Below are 24,830 nucleotides of genomic sequence, written 5' to 3' on the forward strand. Positions count from 1 at the left end.
GAGTACATCGTGGAAATTTCAGAATGAGTCTTCAATCAAACAAGATTGATGAAATACAGAGCAGAAATCTTATGACATAAGGTCATTATTTTACATACAGCTCTATGTATAAGTAGAAACTTTAATCCCAGTGATTAGTCATGTGGTAGTGTAGAGCAGAGCATAATGCAGATGCATTGCTAGTGTTTGGAGCAGTGGCAGATGACTCAACTTCTATCACCTGAATACTAGCATCACTGTCTAAAATGGTGTTTTCAGCTTGACATTTTGCTACAGGAACTTTAAGCCTATCTGAGTGACCTTGCGTTACGGCAGCACACCTATAACATTTTGCATTAAAACCTTTGCCTTTCGCAGTTCGAGTGAAAAATTGCCAAATTGGATCCTGTTTGCGAGGAGTGTTGGAAATTTGAAACACAACTTTATCTTTTTAAAACACAAAAAACAAGATAAACTGAATTCTAACAATCCAACTACTTTGGCTTGTGCCCAATAAATGAATTTTTAGTTTGCAAACTCAAAGCTTTTGCCCAAAAGGATTTTATTGTTTTGATTTCTAATTATCGGTAATTCTTTCTCACTGGCCAGACTTGAGAAAGTACTCATTCATTATTAGAGACGATGGTTGGATTAGTATATTTTACACGTTGTTTTGTATTTCACTAGTAGTAGAAGTGACTCACTTGTGAAATGTCATGCCTTTTCCTTTGAAAATTCATTCTTGCGGTTTTTGCAGTTCATTCAATAGCAATAGCACTGTGCACTTACACCCTTCTCTCTCTTACATAAATTATTAGTAGTAACCTCAATAGTATGTTCCTTTGATTTAGCGGTGTATTCATGATCTTCCATAGCTGTTAAATCTGAAATGAGATTTCTTTCTCACATTGAATACAATGAAATTAACACAAACGCTACCTGAAAATTGCGTCGGCTGGATTTCCGTACTCGCAAATGACCTATGCCCTACCAGGGGTTTTAATTTCAATGGTTTACGTGACCTTCTCGGTACACGTTGACGGTAAATATTAATTGCGTGTAAATTACTACGCGCTAACCGGAGATGACGTGATTTTTATGTAAAAACGATGAATAGATTATGTAGTAGAGGCGTGTACTAACCGGAGATTCCCGTTAATGCGCCATAGATACCTAGTCGCAGCTAATAGTCCGAATAATACGGTACTCTATAAAGCGTACAGACAGATAGATAGGCAACAATTGCCATTCATCCTCTTCAGGATGAATTTATTGGCGGACATATATTTTGCAAAAATTGTCTTTTCATGCATATTCGCGGATGAATTTATTCGTGGCTGAAAACTGCCACTCTCTAGGAAAAGTTAACTCTATTATGTCTAGTAATAGAGTTAACCTTCCGCATGCGCGGCTGCGCACATTGCGCGTTTCGTTTTCTATTTAGCTTACAACTACGGGTAGATCGTGCTAAGCTATAAATTTTTTGCTGCGTTCAGAGGTTTTCACGATTATTCATAAATTTGGAGGCCTTTGATGAACCAACAACTTGTGGTAAGTAATGAGTTTTTCACATGTACTAATTGAGTTGAATTTTGCTTTGGTTCTTTGGTAAAACGCAATATTTATTTTTTCCATCCCTACCGCTTCATTATTTGTTTTAGTGTGAGAGAGCGATTTTTCATCATACACGGAAGAACAATGATTGCAAGGGTGGTAGATGTCATTCTTAGAAGATCACCAATCATTCAGGAAGGTCTTGAAATTGAGATAGAAGTGGCCGCAGCTGCTAACGAGGAGAATATACAGTATATGTTTTAAAAAAGTAACAAAAACGCCTTTACGAGCACAAATCTTTGGCCAACCGGCAGAACTTTACAATAGTAAGCCACGAGGAGAGTTCTGATGATAGCTTCCTTACCAACCATGTAGTAGCAAAAGAATCGCCTTTAACATCTACCCAAGACAGTGACTGAGCTGCTATTACCAAAATAACTAGTCAGAGAGCACCATTACACGCTAGTATTCACATATCAAACGTACCAGTTTAATTTTATTGATAGATAACCGCCATAATGACTAAACTGTTTCTATTTACTCCATACATCGTTTGTAAAATTTTATTTGTATTTGAAGTATTTTATTTGTACACTCAAGTTTGCAATAAATTATAATATATCTATACATGAAATAAAATATATAATTTAATCATGTTTGCTGCAGTGATATCTAGGAGTTGTTGTTGATGAAGTTTAGGTTGAATGGTTGCTTCTCTGCCAATATTCCTGCCTTGATGAATATTACTACTTGTCTCTAGTTTTCGTAATCGGAGTTGGTTGTTTCATTCTCAATCTGCAGTAAACACAAAAAATAAATATTAACAAGTGTCTAGGAAGTACAAAAACAATAACTGAAGTATTTAATGAAAGCGATCAGTTTTTAAACAAAAGAATTAATTATAGTCAAGTGGGGTAAGTGCACCATTGGGGCAAGTGCACCAGCTGTTGATATTTTATCAGCCAATCACTGCATAGCTGTCTCTGAGTTGCAGGACTATTACCCATGATCCTCCACAGGAAGCTATAGTCCCTGCATTCTAGATTTCAAATTTTTTGTTAAGTGAGCAACAAAAACGTAAATGCACTATTTAAGTAGTTGACTTTAAATTTAGAGCTGTTCACTGATAATTTTATAACTTTCATTTTAGTGGATATTTGTTTTGGCTAACTATTGAGTGTAACTAGTGTATATCCATAGAATACCTTTTAGAATACAAGTGCAACTGGTGTCTGTCTATAGAAGACTTTTTTTCTTGTTTTAATCCAAACAAATAATTTTGTATTATTTTAACTGAGGTGGTGGACTTGCCCCTGGTAATTTTAGAGACAGGGGCAAGTGCACCTATGTAGTACACATTAGCATTAACCTATGTGCTCCTTAACATAAACAAGGGCAGGGCAAGTGCACCACCCAGCAAACATGTAGTTCTCCATCAAAAGAGACGGTTCAATCTCATTTTAAGTTCTCCAATCTCTATAGTCTTTTTTGTTATACTTTTGAGTTAGTCTATGTCAAATTTGTGGTTCACTTGAGTAAAACTGGTCACTTGAATTGCAATGGTATAGAATTGCTAAATTTTAAAATTTTAATGTTCAATACGATCAATATTTCAGTGGTGCGGTACGAGCTCAAAAAAACTTTTTTTTTCATCTTTATTGAATTTTATATAATTTCAATATCAGCAGTTTGATGCATTTGCCTCTGTTTATCAACCAATGCATAACAATGACAAAGAAGGCTTAGTGGTGCACTTACCCCTGTATATGGGGTAAATGCACCACCTAGACAAACATTTTTTTTGTCAAGATATTTAATTAACAGTCTTTTAGTGCTGATATTCTTGCTCAGAACATTCTGGAGTTTCACAATGACAAATAGTAGACTCAAATATTTAGTTAAAGCAAAGCAGTAAGACTGCGAAATTGAATTACCCTTTTTCGATGGTGTACTTTCCCCACTTGACCCTAATGCAGTTAATTATGGAAAAACGTATCTGCACTGCGAATCAAATACATACCATAATGTCCAGATCAGGATCATGATCGTCCTCAACTTCGGTATTAGAGATTGATGGAGTTGGTTCCGATGTAAAAAGACTAGGGGAGCTTTTTGCGATGATGAAGCCATGCCGAACAACTTGTAAAAACCTTGAATAATTTTGTAAAGTTTGCTGCAATAGCAATAAAACTCGGAAGCCCGGCGACGATTTTAAAGAAGTTTTGGAAGTCGGCTATGTTTAGTACTTCTGCCTAGTGGCTATTTTCGCTATGACCCCGTTCTGCATATCTTGCGACAACCTTGAATAATTTTGTAAATAAATGTGATTTTAAAAATTTTTTGGAACTCAACTACGTTTAAAATTTATATTAAAAACTAGCCTAGCGACTAGTTTCCAATTTGATGCAGTAGTTATTCTCCCTGGTGATTAAAATAGAACTAACTATTCACGGAATTTAATAATTCGCGGAATTGACTGTTCGCGAAATCGCGAATTTTTATGACCAACGAATATTTTCATCCTGTAGGCTATATAGTAGATTAGTAAAGAGATCATCATATCACTTGATAAAACCAATTGAAAATGAAATTCACTAATTCATTATTGTGCTAGGATTTTAGGTAGTTTCAACTTGAGCTTTGCCATCAATTTACTACCGTCCTGAATAAAATTCCACATCTTATAATTACATATAATTGCATTTCTATCGCACATGGACCACTAGGAGCTTGAACTATTATGTTTTTTACAAAAAATAATGAAAAAACCTTGAAACCGGGTGTTTTCGGCTGGTTTAAACCGGCTTTACACTGCTCGGTTTAAACCAATGGATTAAACCGAGCCAACCCTGTTTGTCGTGTAGCGATGCTATATGCATTTTCAATTATTTCTGGTACTGCTGCTTGTGAAAATGCTAATCATGATGAATTTATGAAAATATCAGGATAGAGATGGCATCAATCGAATTGTGAATAAAACTAATTGTGAAAGATGTTAATGCTAAAGCAGATACAGTAGTTGACGCTCCTATAACATAAACGTCATCTATCGTAAATTTCACTTATATTAAACTAGAAATTCCACTGTCATACAGCCCACGACCAAAGTGATATTGGAAAAAAGAAAGGGTACTGATGGATGAGAAATGCAATATTAGCAGTCAAATGACACTGCAGTGCAATAGGATAACTGCAATGGTAGCTGTAATGTACTGGGTGTGGGTGTTATTATATACAACAAACAGCAATAATGAAAGAAAAGATTATGTTTATATCTTTCCTCCTGCAATAGGAGAAATGCAATATTGGACAATATTAGAAGTAGAATGCACTGATATTATTAGAATAACCAAGATTATTAATATAGTAATAATATAAAACCAATGCGCAATTTTGTTTACATTTCAAAATGTCATAGCTAACAATATCAAAAAGTGATATTTATTATATAGATTTTTAGAAAATCTATTTAAAAAAGTGTTTGGTCATGACAAACAGCGATAATGAAAGGAAAAGATTATATGTTTATATCTCTCCCCCTGCAATAGGAGAAATGCAATATTAGAAGTAAAATGCACTGATATTATTAGAATAACCAATATTAATAATATAGTAATACAGTAATAATACAAAACAAATGAACAATTTTGTTCACATTTAAAAACGTCATAGCTAACAATATCAAGAAGTATCAAAAAGAATATCGGAACTTAGTAATAGTAATACAGTAATAATAGAAAACCAATGCGCAATTTTGTTTACATTTCAAAACGTCATAGCTAACAATATCAAGAAGTATCAAGAAGAATATCCAAACTTATAATTAAATATCGTAATCTCATAAAAATCGTTAGAAAAAAATATCATCGTCATATCCTTTACTTACACTGCGTTGGACATCAGTTAGAATACCAAAGTACTCAAATGTGTCTGAAATGTCAGTTAATTTGAAATCGGCAAAAATGAAAGGATTTCAGTACTCCTACGTTAATCACCGAAACCTTCGACAATGCTATAGACTGGTGAAAAGTGCACATTATTTTTTCGTGAAATGCGCACGATTTAATCGTTCTATTCTTTGTCGCTCGGCGTTTCAATTTCCGGTCTTAACTTTTATAAAAGTGAGGCTTGACAAGTTTTAATAACGATTTTCGTCCAAATAAATCTGTCTATTTGTGTATAATCCGATCAGATGGGTAAGTTTTAAGATAATAACGACGGTTTACAAAGACTTGGTAACATATTTAAATAGGTTTGTATGTGTTTTGTATTGTTATTATACTTTAATTACTCTACAAAACGATGGTTAAATTTGCTGATGAAATTTTGATTCAAGGGTTCGTCTCATTGTTGATGAATAGTTTTCGGGAGTTGTGTGCACATGTGCATTTATCATAAATCTCCCAACCAATCGCTTCGCTCTGTTTGGTCGTGGGATAATTTATGTAAAGTTTTGGCTTTGTGTTATGTAAGAAAGTGTATATAACGTAAAAGATCGAGTCAATGTAAATTCTCAAGTTTGATTTGAATAACCAGATTCCAGCAGCTTTAAAAATATTGTTTTCTCTCTTGTCACACTTTGTAAAGAAAATGATGTATGAAGTATATTGTAAGCACTAGAGCCTTCCCAGCTGCTCATGAGCTCATGGCACGCTAGACTAGTCTAGTGTGCCATGAGATATTGTCAGGTATGCTGATGAATCAACAGAATATGTAGCTTCATTATTATTTAGAAGGACTTGAAGGCGGAACTTTGATAATGCGGGTGTTAGAGTGTTGGTCCACCAATCTGAGTGTCAGTGAATTGTAGTCTTGTTGAAATCAGTTCTTTATCCTAAACTCTAACCTTGGCTTTACCAAAATGGGCGGACACACTGGCACCCTGTTAAGATAGTAACTACTGTATATATACTTTTGCTTTACTTTATTTTTGAAATATACAGTATTTTTTATTTTTTCTTTCCACTATAGACGTTCCGGTTTAGAAAAAAAAAAAAGTGAATTCATATGGTCATTGGAAGGTGTCAGCTCCCCTTGATTTAACGTAAAATTACTGTAATCATGATCCCCTTAAACAATTGTTGCTGCTAGCAAACGGAGACCCACAAGAGGTTCGAACTGCAATCTGAATGTATAAAATTTTTTATTATTCTGTTGATTTTATCCGCTATTTCAATTTTAAGTAAGAAATTTTATTCAATTTAATGTATGGTGACTTGGTTTCATTTTTTGTAAACCTTGTTTCTGTTTGTGTCAATTTCAAAGACACTTGAGCGAACAATTTTAAGTTTTATATTTGTCATTTTCACATCTTACTTTTATTGTCTATTGCCGCTAGATATTCTACAGATGACTTTTACTGCAGGTTGTACAGCATGCTTGTTTACCAAGTTAAATTTAATTTAATGGTCAAGATTATTATATACATCATATGTATCGCTATCGCAACACTTTTCAAGTTAGCAGAGCGAATCAATTTATAGCCAGAAACGAGTATGAAAATGAAATGGATTGAACTATGAGAGTGAAAGAATTCAATTTTTTTAACTGATTTTTAAATTTCGCGCCATTTATATTCATTTAGACAGTTCTGTCATCAGCATGAAAACAGCAAGTTGAAAGTGGCAAGGCTGATTTTAGCTTAATTAAAAATTTTGAGAATGAATAAATTGACTCATGATCAAAATAAGAATTTTCAATAATTTCAACCATCTGTATTATAAAGAATAACTCAAATGTACCTGTTCAGTTATATGTATTTTGTTTCATTAGGTGTTTTTAGCCTTTACAGAATTCATAACACTGATAAACTTATTTTAAGTATCTCCACATTTGCTCCTAATTGTACAAAGTCTACAACTCTTGAACAAACAAATTCAGTTTGTATTTACAGGCATTTAGGTGTTTTCATTCTTCATGGTAAAGTTTTATGTTCAAATTGTCATGCCTCTTTCTTTGTAATTAGACAGAAAGCGAGTACAACGATTCCAGCCACCAGCCAATAACATCCAGATGGAATTGACTGCAGCTGTCGCAAACCTTGACAAGGTATTAGAGACAGATATAATGGTATGTATGGATGAAGTTATAGCGCTATGACAACTTACCTTCGCTTATGAAGTAGTCATATTTCAGCCAAAACAACAATAGTTTACAAGTAGCCACCCCGTTAGAGCAGATGCATGATTGGATGCAGGATTTCATTTGTGCTTTTTGACTCATGGTTAAATCCATAATTTGTGTAAAATACAATAAAATTGAACCTTGAGATACAAGTATAATGCTCGACATCATATATTGAGAGAGCATTATACTTGAGTAACTTCCAATTCCAGTTAGCAAAATCAACTTCTGTGTTAAGGTACATCATGCACGCGTGTGCACTCACACACACGCGTGTGTATGAGTGCTTGTATGCGCGCTTGTGTATGGGCCTCTTTTATTAATTTTTTGTTCAGATTTTCACATCCATTGGCGTTGGAAATTTTTTACGCTAGCCAAAGCTAAGCTTAGATTTTTGTGACTATACTGAGCTGACGCTTAGTATAGACAAAGAAGCTTTCTGGAGTGATTCTCAAATAATGCTGGAATACATATTCAATGGTGTCAGAAAATTTCATATGTCTGTTGCTAACAGGGTAAGTGAAATTAAGAAGACAACTGAACCCACACAAAGGAATTATGTTCCGACAAAGTTCAATCCAGCAGACATAGCTTCTTGTGGAGTAAGTGCTAAAGAAATCATTGATAATGACATGTGGTGGAATGGGCCTCCCTTTTTCAGAGACCCCGATGCACTATATTTTATTAAGAACAATCGGGTGAACACATCAATTAATGAATCTGGCCCAAAGGTGCGAAAAAGGCATTAGTTACCATGGCTACTTTTAACACACAGAGCATAGCGAGAAAATTCACTCGATTCAGTAGTTGGAAGAAACTACTGCATAGCATTGCTGAAGAGCTTTGTCAACCAGAAACAGTGGGCGTGCAAAGAATTGAAGACCAATGGTCTGAAAGAAGCTGAAGTACTTGTCTTAAAGATGGCACAAGCAGAGAGTTATCCTATGAAGGAGAAGGAGAAGTCTTTCATCAAGCTCAACCGTAAGATTGATGACGAAGGTATAGTTTGTGTTGGTAGGAGAGCCAGTGCTTCAACATTGAGTTATCAGCAGAAATACCCTATCATCATTCCTAAGCACTCTCACCTAGCATATCATTTGACAGTGCATTATGATAAACAAATATCACATTTAGGAAAGAGGAGCACACTCGCAGCAATTAGAGATGCTGGAATATGGATGGTAAATGGAACTGGCGTGGTAAAGCGCCTGCTTAACCAGTGTGTAGGCTGTGCTAGACTAAGAAAGGCACCAGACACACAACATATGGAAGAACTCACTATAGAAAGAATGGAGACTACTCCTCCATATACAAACATTGGAATTGACACCTTTGGACCTTATTACGTGAAGGACAAGCACACAGAGCCTAAAAAGATTGCGACTTATGATAACCTGTCTACTCTTGAGCAGGTCATATAGAGTTTTTAGACAACATGGGCGCAGACACTTTAACACAAGCCCTGAGATGCTTTATGACCTTAGGGCCCGTTCAAACAATATATTGATATTAATATACAGATGATTTGTATAGCAGCAAGCAGTGGAATATTGCCCAAGCAGCAACAGAGGAGTTCTGGAAAACATGGAAAACTGAATATCTCAGCAGTTTCTATAGCAATTTGTCAGAAATGGGCAAGGACGAGACAAAATTTCAAAGGAGACATTGTCAAAGACAACCAGGCAGCTAGAAATGATTTGAAGCTAGATAGAGTGTCCGAAACTATTACAAGCTCAGTCGGCTTGGTGCGCAACCTAAAAACAAAAATAGAGAACCGATTTCTTGATAAAAAAGGATTACCCATGCGCCCACCAACTTTTCTGCAGAAGTCAGTACAAAGTGTAGTATTTTTGCTGAGTACTTAGATTAGCAACTATATATTATGTAGGATCATTCGTTATCAATAATTTTGTGTGAATTAATCAACAATTAATAAACCAGACATAAACGACAAACAAAACATCTACGTGTTACAACAAATGTAAGAAATTTAGATGGGAGTGTAGGAAAAGTTGATTAGTTGAGCATTCTTGGAGTTGATGCTTAGTCAAATTGGCCTAATACGTGATGACCAATGATAGTTGCCGGCGTTGAGTCATAAGCTAAGGTTTTGCTTAACTCATAGCATGTCGTTTCCCAACATCTGTAGAAGGCAGCCAGATTTGAATTATTACTCTTAATTATTAAGTTGTCAATTGCTAAGGGATTATTTATTAGAGATTACAGGTTAGTTGCATATATGCAACTAACCTAAAACAGCATATATGCTGTTTTATTTTATTATACCATGTTATATTGTTTCTTGTCACATTTCATTTGATGTTTGGTACTTTTACTTGCTATCATACTGTAACTGTCCATATTTTATTGCATTCATAATTATTGTGCTTAGCAAGTTAGTATGAAAATGATATTGAAATATTATTTCGGGTTCCATGGTAAAATAAAGATCGTGAACCGCACACTTAAACCAGTGAAATCTTCTCTCTTAGAATCCTGAGTGAATTCAATATTTAGAGTTTCCAACAAACTCTACAGTACCTCTCCTTGCAACCTCCTGACATCATCTCACCTGCAAGTCTCTCATTCGCTCCATTTGCATCTTTCCTACGCTGACACCTTCCCTGACAACTCACATCACCTGCGCCTTCGCACTCGTTTAAGAATACAAACAACAATACTCTCAATGAATAGCTTTTATCTATACTTGTTGGATAACTAATTTTAAGAAGTTTTCAATTTTGACAACTGGGTTATGTTGTATGACGTAAACCGACCTGTAGAGTATTTGTAAGAAATGTTGCTTATCCTTCCGAACTGCTAATATTCTACTTTTACTGCGTAATCGCCTGGCTTCATCAACTTCTCACAACTGCCTTCATCATGGGCATCAATGTAGGCCCCAAAATCCCAATCATACGACAAAGATTGTGTAACAAATACATCAAAAATTTTCTATTTTCACTAATTTCAACCTGAGAAATAATAGCATTTAATCTACTAGCCAATTATAGAATAATAAAGATAATGAGAGAGAGGGTCTGCTGGTAGTCTGTCCATCATAACATTTTCATGGCTTGGCGTTCCAAATTTCTGTTCAGCCTCCGAATCGAACAAATTTGAAATTCTTTGTTCAAACCCTGACTTGTCCAAAAACAGAAATTCTATGTATAATTTTGTGTTTCTCAGGTTTATTTCCATTAATATCCTCACTTTTACTGACATCACTGGCACCCGAAGAAATTTGGAACATTGTATGTTGGAATCGATTTCAAGCGCATCGGTAAATACTTGCTGGTGCTTTACGTACAATGTATGTTGGAAGATTTGTATCTCAAAGCCATCATAATTAGAAGTCTGATTGTATGCCCTCTGGTTACAGAAGATGCAAAGTCATAAGTGAATTCTTGACTATTTTAGATTAAAGATGACTTAGATTCTCTTGCAACCTTGAACATTGCCATAAAGCCCGAAGCGGATGAAATCTTTGACCCTCACGACTTTGATTGGCATTCTGATGTTGTATCAGATGAGAGTGATGAGGACTTCAAGCCACCTGAACGTGGCAAGAAAAGAAAAACATCAAAACGTAATGCCAAGCTAAGAAGTTGCGAGTCTCACAGAATTTCTATGATAGATTATTTCCATAATTCGAAGTTTGCTTGTCTAAAATGAATTTTTTTGGCTGGTCAAATCAATTCATTTGTACGAACCTGATAACAATTATGGGAAAGTCTTCAGTGAAAAGGTTTTAGTTTTGCAGGCCTCTCATGTACTGATATGTTGCTTTTAAGCTGCTAGCTGTTGGTACATTGCTAATATTTCAATTATATTATATACAGTCAAACATGGTTAACTCGAACTTCACGGGACCGAGTGAAAGTGTTCGAATTATCAGAGCGTTAAAGTTATCAGGGCACTGTCACAAGTCCATGTATTTACTTATTTATTAGTAGATACATGTACATATACAAACTATAATATAAATCAAAAGCACAAATGGCTTGTTTCGAATTAAATGCTTCTATTGTAAAGTTTAAAACGTTTTTATTAAAAAGTATAGAGATTTTTCTATCACTTGAGATTGGTTTGTTGTATAGGTGATGTTATTGACAGGGCGGTTTTTAGATCGACATTGGCAAAACTTGATCGTTGTTGAAATGCTCAAAAGAAAAGACATCTTTTTCTTTTGAGCCATTTACCCACGATCAATTTTGCTGATTTTTCTTGAAGTTTATGCAAAGATTACCTCACTTTACCTGGGATTCGTTAAGAGCAACACTCCGAGGCAGTTCAATTAGAAGTTTTACGAGGTTTTACGGCACATTGTATATCACTCTATCACTCACGCTTTTTGAATAGATACTTATTGAATGTACATGTATGTACATTTAAACTTCCTTATAAATTTTAGCATAGCACTTACATGCACTACTTTGCATCTTTACTTGGAAATAGCTTTACCAAGCTTGTTCCTACAGTAGGCCCTCCTGCAACGTAAATAATCCATTCCAAAAAACACATACGTTGTGGGGATTTTAATTATAAAAACAGTAATATACATGTAAACTGTCTAATCCGTTCCAAGATCTTTCCATACAAAAAAGACTAGATTTAGCTTTTTAATTTGTTGGCTATACCATAACTTCAGTATTATTAGTTTGCATCGACAACTTTTCTAATTCTTTGATTAAACTCACTGGTTTTATAGACCATCATTGCAGCAGTTTTACAATAATTTTGTGGGGACGCACATCTTCGACGTTCATTCACAAAGATTTGGATTTTTTTCTAAACTGCAAAGTCTGTTGCGCAAAGTAAAGCTAATAACAATATTTTTCCCCTTCCACATCAAAGCAAAATGACAAAATATTATTACTATAAAAAGCAGTACTAGACGCGTTTGACTTCCATCTGTATCCAGGGGTCAAGGTTAGAATAACAGATAACCTTCGAGAATACTCCAACCCACATTATTCATAATGGTAAACAGACACTGTAATACGTGCACCAATTGACCCCCTTCTAGTATTTTTGAACTTTTGCGCAACCACCAATTCTCTATTGAGTCGACACATCTGACGAACTGTCATGACCAACTAGAATGACATGGAAGTTGTATATGCAATAGATATAACGCTTATATACACGTCGTCTTTTCTCTCGCAAGTCCGGCGAGATAGATTAGCATTCAAAACATATTTGAGAACTCACCCAACTTGAAACTTTAAATTATGATCATATGGAATTTTTTACATAGTACAAAGCAAAAACTTCACATAAATTATTTACGTTATAGGAGGTATAGGTTATGAAAATTGTCCTTGAAAATTGATATATCACTCTAGAAGTACCAAGTGTCAATGTGGCACCAATTTTTATTCGATAGTAACCTGTTAGGATACAAACTGAATATATTTTTAGTGATATTATTAAAAATTTTGAATTAAAACTGACAAGTTCTATGAAAAATCTAATAGAACGTTTGATAATAATAATGCTCAGATGATGATAGGATGTTGGGGTAATCTGTGCTCATAAAATTTTCATAAATTGCCAACATGACTATGAAATAAATATATAGTTTCCTTAACATGTAAGCCAATTAGCTCTTTCTCAGAACTTTTCTTAAACCTCCTTTAAATGTATTAACAATGATAGAATTAAACAAGTAAGTCTTAAAATTTCATTTTAGCGAAAAGTTTAACTGATCACAATAGGCGCGACAGCACAGATTAATTGTCTTGCTACACATACAGACGAACTCCTTTATCAATGTATACTAGAGGTGCTTCCTGCGGCTGCAAACAAACACAGCTAAATGTTGCAGTGTGATGACAAACAGATTGACCCATGATAATAGCCCTCAGTTGAATGAAAACGGTGACGTCTTGTTCGGATTTTTCAGTACTATTATTAATATATTTTCAGGATATGAGCAATGTAACTTTGTAATGTAGATTATGTTTTTCTGTTCAAATCCAAGAGTGAAGTATCAATAATATTTTTTCTGTATAGTTGAAAAAAATTGTCTTGTTTGGTGTTGTCTGAATGAGTTTAACAAGAATTCTGGGAGTCTTTCTAATCCTATAATTATTGTCAATATTTCGAGTAGGGTTAATGTCATTAAGTTTTGCCACCTTCAAAAGTTTTGCAAAACCTTCCATCAAGTTCTCGCCACTCTTAAATGGAATTCTGTCCTGCTCTATTGCTTTAGCTCTGTTGAGATGTTCATTAGCTTCAACACGTATCAGCAAATTATTATGTGTAGTTGATTGTTGCATTAATGTTTTAGCTGATTCGAGTTTACTAACTTTAGATTTAACATCGTTAATCTCTTCTTGAAAATTTTTCAACTAAAATTTATAATCAGATTGTTCTCAATCAAGTCTGAACGTCTGTTTATCTTGGCGACATCTGATATCAGCTGAGTTAGTTTTAGATAAATAGAAGCAAGAGTAATATGGTCTCTAGAGTCTGAAGCAGATTCTCTACGTTTTGGTCCCATAATGATCAGAAATGTAATAGAAGACTTACCAATTTCAGGGGTGTTTCACGCTTAACACCAATTACGCCCTCCCATTGCAGTCCTGTGCTTGAATTCTTTCTTTTGTGTTCTGTAGTTGGTAAATACCGTATTCTATAAACACCTTGGTAGTATATCAGAGGCCAAGTTTATGAAAAAGTTTCTACTAAGCCTGCCGCACCATTCGATGTCAGACCTCACTAGGTTTTAGTACATGATAGGTTCAAAATAGTGTTGAGTATATCAAATACCAAGTTTATGAAAAACAAGCATTATTCATTATTGTGCTTCTTCAACATTGAAGAAAACTTAAGAAGTTGCTCCTTATGAGTTCAGCTGTGCTTCTTTTGGGCAAATAGATTCTTATGTTTCCTATCCTTTACGTCATTTTGAAAAATAAGCATGTCATCATTTAAACTTGTTTTTTGTTTCAGTGAGCACAGAGGCAGGATTTCACATTTGTCATATATGCCAAGCTAAATTCGTCAACAAATGTTCTCTCACCTGGCATTTGAAATGGCATTCAAGACAATATGGTAATGCTTTATCAGTCTATGAATTCTATATATTGCTACTATGACTATATTAGGCACCTTGAGGCTCCGTACAATATTGTACATGTAGCCTTCGTGACTGGCTGAATTTCAGTTGCTTTGCAGCAGGTTAGCTTTGTACTAATGCCTCCTCATTGGTGATAATAATGCATTCCTCTGGGGATGTTTGGTAAATCCGCTTTAGGAGTGTGAAGCTGGCTGGAATAATTGGCAATGCTCCAATTGAGTCTTTGCTTTAATAAGTTCAAACGAGATTAGGAAACTATGAAAAAGACGCTAGCCCATCGCTACAGTGTTTGAATTATGTAGTTTGTACAGCAACATGGGAACTTTTAAAACAATGTCTATGTAATTCATACTTTCTAACAATCTCAAATGGCATTACAGAGTAGCTATTATACACTTTTGGTCTGCTGATGCATGAGTCAAGGATTTTGATTGTCACTACAATGTATGGTGTCCAAAGCCTTTATAAGACTTAATAAACATGAGGTCAATAATTCATTTTGTATTTCAAAAGCCTTAATGTTTGGCAGTTTCTAACGTATATTGGGTAGCTCACTTTTGGATACAATCAAAGCTACTCTTTCTGCTGCTTTCTGCTCTTTCTGCATAACAAGCCGGCTTTTTTAGTATTGGAACATTAAATGTAATGAAACTTTCAGCATAAAAGTTTTTGGTAGACGCTTAAGCTGTGCAAAAAATTAACTCCGTTACAAAATTCCATGTAAATTGATCAATGCAGCAGCATTGAAGTCATTTCATGTTTAATTTACGAATATCTCCTTTTTAAACTCTGGCTATTTAATAAAACACTAAGTGCAGATGATTTTGCTTGAAAAGTTACATTAATATTGTACAATCAAGTAGTGCTTTAGGAGAGAATGAGGTTGCAATATATTCTTTTCGGAAAATAAAATTTTATGCCCTAGTTTAACTCACTGGTAGTCATGCATGTGACTCAGCTGACCTTGTTTTTATGGTTTTCGATTGGTTGAGCTCATAATGTATATCTTGACACTGTATAACAGGCTTTTGTCGCAATAACGAGTTTTGTAGGCAATTTTTTTTTAATTTTGCTAGAAAATAGTATGAAGATTTTATTATGCAACTTATATTACTTTCCATTAAACTTGGTAACTAAATCAGGTCTCATTGCTGTTATACTTATCACTCTGCTTCTCCAAATTTTGTCAAAAGGTTATTCATTCGATTTGAATATTGGTCAGATTTGCTTCATAAAGACATTCTTTCAATATTGTCCTACTATTGCAGATTCTCTGGATTGTATGAAGTATGCAAGAGATATGACAGCAACTCTAACATGTAAAGAATGTGACTTCACCTCTACCATCAATCATCAATCGACTAATACCTGTACGTCTCACGCATCCAGTACTGAAAAACCCTATGCATGTACTCAGTGTAACTATAGGTGTGTGCGGCGTGGTCATCTACAGATGCATATGAAAACTCATATTGGGGTGAAACCCTATGCATGTACTCAGTGTGACTATAGGTGTGTGCAGAGTGGTAATCTACAGGAACATATGAAAACTCATACAGGGGAGAAACCCTATTCTTGTACCCAGTGTGACTATAGGTGTGTGCGGCGTGGTCATCTACAGTTGCATATGAAAACTCATACAGGGGAGAAACCCTATGCATGTACTCTGTGTGACTATAAGTGTGTGCAGCGTGGTAATCTACAGATGCATATGAAAACAGCTCATACAGGAGAGAAACCCTATGCATGTACTCAGTGTGACTATAGGTGTGTGCAGCGTGGTCATCTACAGATGCATATGAAAACTCATACAGGGGAGAAACCCTATGCATGTACTCAGTGTGACTATAGGTGTGTGCAGAGGGGTAATCTACAGGAACATATGAAAACTCATAGAGGAGAGAAACCCTTTGCTTGTACCCAGTGTGACTATAAGTGTGTGCGGCGTGGTCATCTACAGACACATATGAAAACTCATACAGGGGAGAAACCCTATGCATGTACTCTGTGTGACTATAAGTGTGTGCAGCGTGGTAATCTACAGATGCATATGAAAACAGCTCATACAGGAGAGAAACCCTATGCATGTACTCAGTGTGACTATAGGTGTGTGCAGCGTGGTCATCTACAGATGCATATGAAAACTCATACAGGGGAGAAACCCTATGCATGTACTCAGTGTGACTATAGGTGTGTGCAGAGGGGTAATCTACAGGAACATATGAAAACTCATAGAGGAGAGAAACCCTTTGCTTGTACCCAGTGTGACTATAAGTGTGTGCGGCGTGGTCATCTACAGACACATATGAAAACTCATACAGGGGAGAAACCCTATGCATGTACTCAGTGTGACTATAGGTCTGTGCAGAGGGGTAATCTACAGGAACATATGAAAACTCATAGAGGAGAGAAACCCTTTGCTTGTACCCAGTGTGACTATAAGTGTGTGCGGCGTGGTCATCTACAGACACATATGAAAACTCATACAGGGGAGAAACCCTATGCATGCACTAAGTGTGACTATAGGTGTGTGCAGCGTGGTAGTCTACAGAGACATATGACAACTCATACTTGACAAAAACTTTATGCATACACTCAGTGTGACTATAGGGCTGCACATAGTGGTAATCTGCAGACACATGAAAACACATACAGGAGGAAAACTTGATACACTCCAGCTAAATAACCTGTGAAATAGCAGTACTATTGAAGCGCTTGTATAAAAGTAGCCTTTCTTCTGTTCATACCTTGCCTGACGGCTTGAAGCTTATATTTATTCTGGCGGCTTGATATCTCAGCTCATTGCACTTATAATGATTCACTGTGGAATATCTCTTCATATTTCTTTTACCAATTATTGAATTTATTAAGACTTTTCTTCTTACATTTTTCAGGATAATAACAATATATATATTGGATATCTGATATGTTCTACTTGATGCATTTTTGGGTGCCTAAAGCTGTTGAGCTCCCAAACTGTCGCATTTATGTCTTTTATTGGCTTCAATTTTTTTATGTTTAGAGATGTATTTTCCTTCTCAAGTTTTATTTGAATGTTAAGTATATATTTCTTTTCTTTTCATAGCTGGTTTTGAAATTTATTTTATTAACTAAAATACAAAAATCAGCTGGTTGGATATTGTTGTCCCGTTTTTAATTGACAGCTTTTGTGTTGCAAACTGCTAGACTTCTACTTTTCACATTTTTAATCTCAAGTCTTCGAAGTCATCAAATGGCTGAAATTGGAGTAGTTTATCCACACAGAATAATATTCATATGTAGGTAGTCTGTGTTTAAATTTTGTTGAAGATACAGTCAAACATGGATAACTCGAACTTCACGGAACCGAGCAAAAGTGTTCGAATTATCAGAGCGTTCAAGTTATCAGAGCACTGTCACAAGTCCATGTATTTACTTATTTATTAGTAGATATACATGTACATATGCAAACTATAATATAAATCAAAAGCACAAATGGCTTGTTTCAAATTAAATGCTTCTAATGTAAAGTTTAAAACGTTTTTATCAAAAAGTATAGAGATTTTTCTATCACTTGAGATTGGTTTGTTGTTTGAGGTGATGTTATTGCCAGGACGTTTTTTTAGATTGACATTGGCAAAACTTGATCGTTGTTGAAATGCTCAAAAGAAAAGACATCTTTTTCTTTTGAGCGTTTTACCCAAGATCAATTTTGCCGATTTTTCTTGAAGTTTATGCCAAGATTACCTTACTTTACCTGGGACTCGTTAAGAGCAACACTCCGAGGGGGCTCCGAGGCAGTTCAATTAAAAGTTTTACGAGGTTTTACGAGGTTTTACGGTACATTGTATATCACTCACGCTTTTTGAATGGATACTTATTGAATGTACACACGTATTCTGTGTTTAGGTCAAACGATGAATAGTTTTTGTAGCTAAGACAACGTATACGTTTAATTACAAAAATTTTTAAGACGTTTTAAACATTCAACATTCCGACGTTGATTCAACACGGAATCAACGCCGGAAAACTATTCGTCACGGGCTAGCCGGGTCACGCATTCAAGGATTTTCGCCACGCATATACAAAACAACATGCTGTTTTTGTTTTGTATGTGCGTGGCGAAAATCCTTGCGCGTGTGACCCGGCAAGCCCGTTTTATTCATCGTATAGCAGGATAAATCAAATTTGACCAAACCTTTAGAAAAGTCGTTGACAAAAATATTTTGCCGATGGTGGTAATAACAACGTTTATGAATTACGAAAAGATGAGGTTTACCTCTATGGCTTTGAATAAAGTCATTTTCTAAAGCGATAACAACCGTTTCGGTAGCCGTTGGGCAAAAAACAGTTCGAATTAACAGTGTTGAGTTCGAGTTATCTATAGCAATTTATCATTACGTGGGAACGGACCAAAGAAACCGTTTGAATTAACCATGTGTTCGAGCTATCCGTGGACGAGTTATCCATGTTTGACTGTATATCCAATGCCATGACATGCTAATGTTATGTCAAATACCAATGTCATGTTCTGCACTAGCATTATACGTCCATAGGTACATTTGTTGTATTAAGACTTCTGGTGGCTGGCTAATTCGAGACTGTTTTATTTTTACATTACAAGCAATATATATGTGTATACAAGTCATCAATGATTCACCATAGTGATGATTTCAGGTGCAAAGGCAACAGCACAAAGAAACAAACATATTGCCACATTATTGCAATTGTTGACAGTATGATTCAGGTCACATATTTATGACCCTGATATGCTACAGTCCAAAATTGTAGCTAAACAAAGTTGTTTTTTTTTATAAAATATAAGTGTTTGTTTTCAATTGTGAGCATAGTTAGTTGTCAGCATGAGTTATTTGTGAGCTCATAAGTGTTGGCTCATGTATGTTCATATCATATAGCTCATTAGTAAGGACTATGAAAGTTCTTATGCTAAAAACTAAAGATAATTTATAGAAAAGAGAAGTTGATGTATGATGTTACAAATTAAGAGGAACGACTATTACAGGTTAAGTATCTGTACACAATTAGTAGAAAGTTGGTGCTCTGCTGAGTTGGTGGTCCAAAACGATGTAACAAACAGAATAGTGGGAAAAATGGATGTTGTTCAAAGGCTGAAGCACATTGAACAGTTTGCTGATGCTACAGTATTCTTGTGTGAAGGGATATTTCAGCTGCTGCATTATCACGATTGACTAATTGATCATCATGGAATGTTTTAAAAAGAACTGATATTAAAAAAAGCTAAGAATGAGAGCTTTAAATAGAACTTGTTTTCCAAATAAAGTTATTTAAAAAGAATGCTTGAACAAATTAATATTACATATGTGATACGATTTGCTTTCTATTATGCCAAGGTGAAAAGATTATGCTTGTATCTCAAGTATTCGGTTGAAAAGCTACTGCCTTGTAGTAATGTTTAGCATTGCTTCTCATTCCACATTCAGAGCCTGTGATAGAGTAAAAACAAAAGTGTAGCCTCTGGAGGATTCTGGTTGGAATGCGTCATCCTAGTGAAGCCTGAAAAATTGTTTCGAAAGGCGAGACAAGGGTAAAGGTAAGAGGAGTTGAAGACAGGAAAGTTAATCACCAGAAATTTGTGAGACAGCACTAAGGATGCAATGATACCCTGATTGGTTTGGGAGTCATCTTGTTTGGGTGAATGAGATAGGCCTACATGTCTACCTATAAATAGAAAAGTTACATTCGTGCCGCAACTACACTTGAATTTGTTTCAAAGCTGTATCAAAATATAATTCAAGCTTTGCGAACTTAAAACATTCTGAGTATCTGTTATGGCAGCAGCAATGAATTCTGAAAACTGGTAGACAAAGGGTGCACACAATTAGTCATCTACGGACCATCAGAGTTTTGCTAAGATCACTAGTGTTCCTTTCTTGTGATGAATATCTTATGAAACTGGAACGAAGTTCATTTAGGTTTTTGGGACAACCACAAGATTAAGGGTGAAAAAGGGAGAAGTTTCATTGCTAAGATCACTAGAGTAGTATAGTAAGCCATTTTTCGATAAGCTTACTAAGGAATTTGTACAGGCATTTTCAATAAGTTTACTAAGGAGTTTGTACATGCATTTTTGATAAGTTTACCAGGATGTTGTGCAGGCATTTTCGGTTAAGTTCGCGTTGTATTTGTACAGGAATCCTCTTTAAGTTTAGCCGTAAACCGGTAAACAATCTTTATATCTCAATCTATATCAATAAGATGTGTCAGGTAGATGTATTAACATTGGTTACTATAGGCTAAACCAGTTTCGTATAGACACTATTTTATCATCTATTAATAGGAAGTTCTCATGGTTGTCATACCTATTCGATACACCAATGCTTTTTTCATGGTTTACAAAATAAATATAACTAGAAATTCCACTGGCATACAGCCCACGACCAAAGTGATATTGGAAAAAAGAAAGGGTACTGATGGTTGAGAAATGCAATATTAGCAGTCAAATAGGATAACTGCAATGGTAGCTGTAATGTACTGGGTGTTATTATATACAACAAATAGCAATAATGAAAGGAAAAGATTATATGCTTATATCTCTCCTCCTGCAAAAAAAGAAATGCAATATTGGCCAATATTAGAAGTAAATTGCACTGATATTATTAGAATAACCAATATTATTTATATAGTAATAATAAAAAACCAATGCTCAATTTTGTTTACAAATCAAAACGCCATAGCTAACAATATCACGAATTTGTGATATTTATATAGATTTTTAGAAAATCTGTACTACATAGTCATTGTCCTGTAGTCATTGTCCTGTAGTCATCCAAACTTATAATTAATTATTGCAATATTCTCATTAGAACCGTTAGAAAAAATATCATCGTCATGCCTTTACTTACACTGCGTCAGATTTTTAGAAAGTCTGTACTACCAATGATATACAGTCCCCATTGGGGCTGTGTATCATTGGTACTACGTAGTCATTGTTCTGTAGTCATCCAAACGTATAATTAATTATTGTAATAATCTTATAAGAAACGTTAAAAAATATCATCGTCATTTGCTTTACTTATACTGCATTGGACATCAGTTAGAATGGGAAAGTATTCAAATGTGTCGGCAAATGAAAATGAAAAAATTGAAATCGGCAAAAATGAAACAATTTCTGTACTCCTATGTTAATTGCCAAAAACCTTCAGCACAGGTCTATAGCATTGTCGAATTGCCAAAACCTTCGGCAATTCGACAATGCTATAGACTGGTGAAAAGTGTACGTTATTTTTCCGTGAAATGCGCAAGACTTCATCGTTCTATTATCTGTCCCTCGACGTTTCAATTTTCGGTCTTAACTTTTATTAAACCAAGCTTTTCAAGTGTTTTGTGGCGATTTTCGTTGAAATTAATCTGTTTGTGTATTATTTGTGTATCATCCGATCAGATGGGTAAGTTTTAAGATAATACCGACGGTTTACAAAGACTTGGTAACATATTTAGTAGTATGTAATATGGGGGTTCTGGACCAGATTTTTCGCCCTGACAATTTTTGTCCTAGAATTTAAAGTTTTTAAAATCCTTGGGATTTTAAAAAAATGGAGAATGTGAGAAATTTGTACGGAGAAAAGGTACGGCTGCCAAAGAGCACGCGACTGCAGGACCTAAGTGCTGGTCACGCTTGCCATTTGTACCTTTATTATACAAAATTCTTTAAACCATGAAAACTCAAAATCAGATACACAAACTCATGCTGATTTTAAAAAATGGATATTATAAATAAAATGGAGAGAGTTAGAAACAGGCACGGCTGTCACCTAGATGACACGCGACTGCAGGACCTTTCGATGCTGGTCACGCTTGCTTTTTGCACCTATTTATTATACAAAATTCTTTAAACCTCTGATTGTCTATTTATTAGACGCTTGACTGAACATTAGGTCATTTGATGTAGGCTTAAATCAATAATCATATATAGAATTTTACAAAGTTTTCAAAATCTTTGGGATTTTGAAAAAAAGTGTAAAACTGGTGTTGTGGAGAGCTGGCATTGGGTGCCCCATCCGAAGACGAGGCTATGCGCTAGGCGAACTGTAGTGGTAATCCAGCTCTCCACGCTGCCCTCCCCTGGAGGGGTTCTACACAACGACTCTCGAAAGGGGGAGGAGCTTCACTACCTTCTTACAAGAACCACCACCCATGACGATCCTCTCACTGCTCCTTGCTCCTATGGCTCCCCAACCGCAATATCATCATGCAGTCCCAGTGCCACAACCTACACCGTGCTTCTGAGGAAGGGGACGGTTCGGGGGCACTACAGCTAGCATCACAACCTACACCGCGCTTCCGAGGAAGGGGACGGTTCGGGGATACTAAAGCGGAAGGCTGGCCAGACCTCCCACCACTGCAGTAGATCACCTACTAGTGATAGGTTGTACATTGTATACATGAATACCAAGTCAACAATAATTGGACAGGTGTGGATATTGTATAACACCTATAAGACATATCATGAACGGATTGTATTTCATCAATTGACTGTAGTATTATTAGCAATGGTTATTCAATCAGTTTTTACATCCATACAAACAAGCGTTTGTTTTTTTTTGCGCTACATTTGAATTATTTATACAAGGTACATCACAACGTAGTGGGTATGTTACTAACTTTAATATTGAATAAACAAATGCCTACTCTAAGCAAAAAACCCATTAATCTTTTTAATCCGACAGCGCAGGTGAGTGCTCACTGTAGTTGTAAAAATGTGTTTATTAGTTGTTAGATGTGCAAAGTGAATATCCTTCCCGTGCATAGCACTTGCAAGTATATAGCGCTTGAATGATTTTGTGATATGACAGGCGTATGCAGTGCTCAGTTTAATGTAGGGTTAAAGAAAACTGTATAATAAATAACAATGCCAGTTACAATCAGAGGAAAAACTTACGGATACTCCAAGGTGCATAACATTAGTGAAATACCAATGGAAATACCTCATATGTGCGTAAGCAAAGAATCAAAGCCAACGAGGTATGGGTCCTTTATAGTCACTGTACTTAATATGGATACTGATGAGCAATACAAAGTGTATATGCCAAAGTATGCGGCTGATGGTGCTATGCCAGACAGGGAGTTTGTCTACTGCGGGCTTGTAAAGAAAACTGATGGCAGTGGAGAATCATACCACTGTGTAGAATGGGAAGAGTAAATTTGAATTTAAAACATTTTACTAAGAAAAATAGTGCGACTGACAATCAATTTTAAAAACTGTCAACCAATTTTAAAAACCGTCAACCAATTTTAAAAGCCGTCAACCAATTTTAAAAACCGTCAACCAATTTTAAAAACCGTCAACCAATTTTAAAAACCGTCAACATAAAATAAATGGATAAGCTAAAGAAACTATATTATTCGCCGTCTGGCTATCAGCGTGGTAAGACAGCTGCTAGAAAGCTGCATGAAAAAACCCCCAAATTGAAACGAAGTCAGATTCAAAACTGGCTTGACCGTCAACCCATCTACCAGATTTACAAGGCAAAGCCAAAGCGAATAAAATTTCCCCACTACAGCCAAGACAAACCAAACCATACTCACCAAATTGATCTTCTGAGCCTTCCCACTGACAAGGGGTACAAGTACGCGCTGACAGTGGTGGACATCGCTTCTAGATACAAAGAGGCGGAGCCACTCAAAAAGAAAACGGCGGCTGATACGGTTGAGGCTATTAAATGTATATATAATAGGTCACCACTGAAATATCCAAAAGAAATAATGTCTGACAAGGGGCGTGAGTTTATGGGAACTTTCACAGAGCTGATGAACGAGAAAGGCATAAAAATATCTAGAAGCCTTAATAAGAAAAAGGTAGCGTTTGTAGAGCGTTTTAATAGAACGTTGTCAGAAAGATTGTTCGCTCACCAGTATGCTGAGGAAATTAAAACTGACAAGACCAACCGAGAGTGGGTAAAGAGGTTGCCGGGTGTAGTGGCTGCGATAAATGATGAAGAAACTAGTATGATAAATATGAAACCGATGGATGCTATAAAACTTGACAGTGTAACACAACCCGAGTATGACGAGGTCACTGAAGACTTGCCGATAGACTCATTGATGCGGTATTTGTACAAACCCGGAG

General features: G+C 35.6%; 1 protein-coding gene across 2 annotated transcripts in view; it reads left to right on the top strand.

Moving 5' to 3' along the window:
- Positions 1 to 24,830, top strand: part of LOC137387047 (gastrula zinc finger protein XlCGF57.1-like) — a 210,073-nt gene that overhangs the window by 8,776 nt on the left and 176,467 nt on the right. The window contains exons 2-5 of one of the 2 annotated variants that reach the window (XM_068073334.1): positions 7,499 to 7,602; positions 11,077 to 11,245; positions 14,617 to 14,718; positions 16,012 to 17,904. In XM_068073334.1, the coding sequence (XP_067929435.1) occupies positions 7,546 to 7,602; positions 11,077 to 11,245; positions 14,617 to 14,718; positions 16,012 to 17,318 (1,635 nt within the window). In that variant the 5' untranslated portion in view covers positions 7,499 to 7,545 and the 3' untranslated portion in view covers positions 17,319 to 17,904. Of the gene's footprint in view, positions 1 to 7,498; positions 7,603 to 11,076; positions 11,246 to 14,616; positions 14,719 to 16,011; positions 17,905 to 24,830 lie in introns of those variants that run through there. The other variant, XM_068073333.1, reaches the window with a different exon arrangement.

Source organism: Watersipora subatra, chromosome 2, assembly GCF_963576615.1.
Source record: "Watersipora subatra chromosome 2, tzWatSuba1.1, whole genome shotgun sequence".
Lineage (NCBI taxonomy): Eukaryota > Metazoa > Bryozoa > Gymnolaemata > Cheilostomatida > Watersiporidae > Watersipora > Watersipora subatra.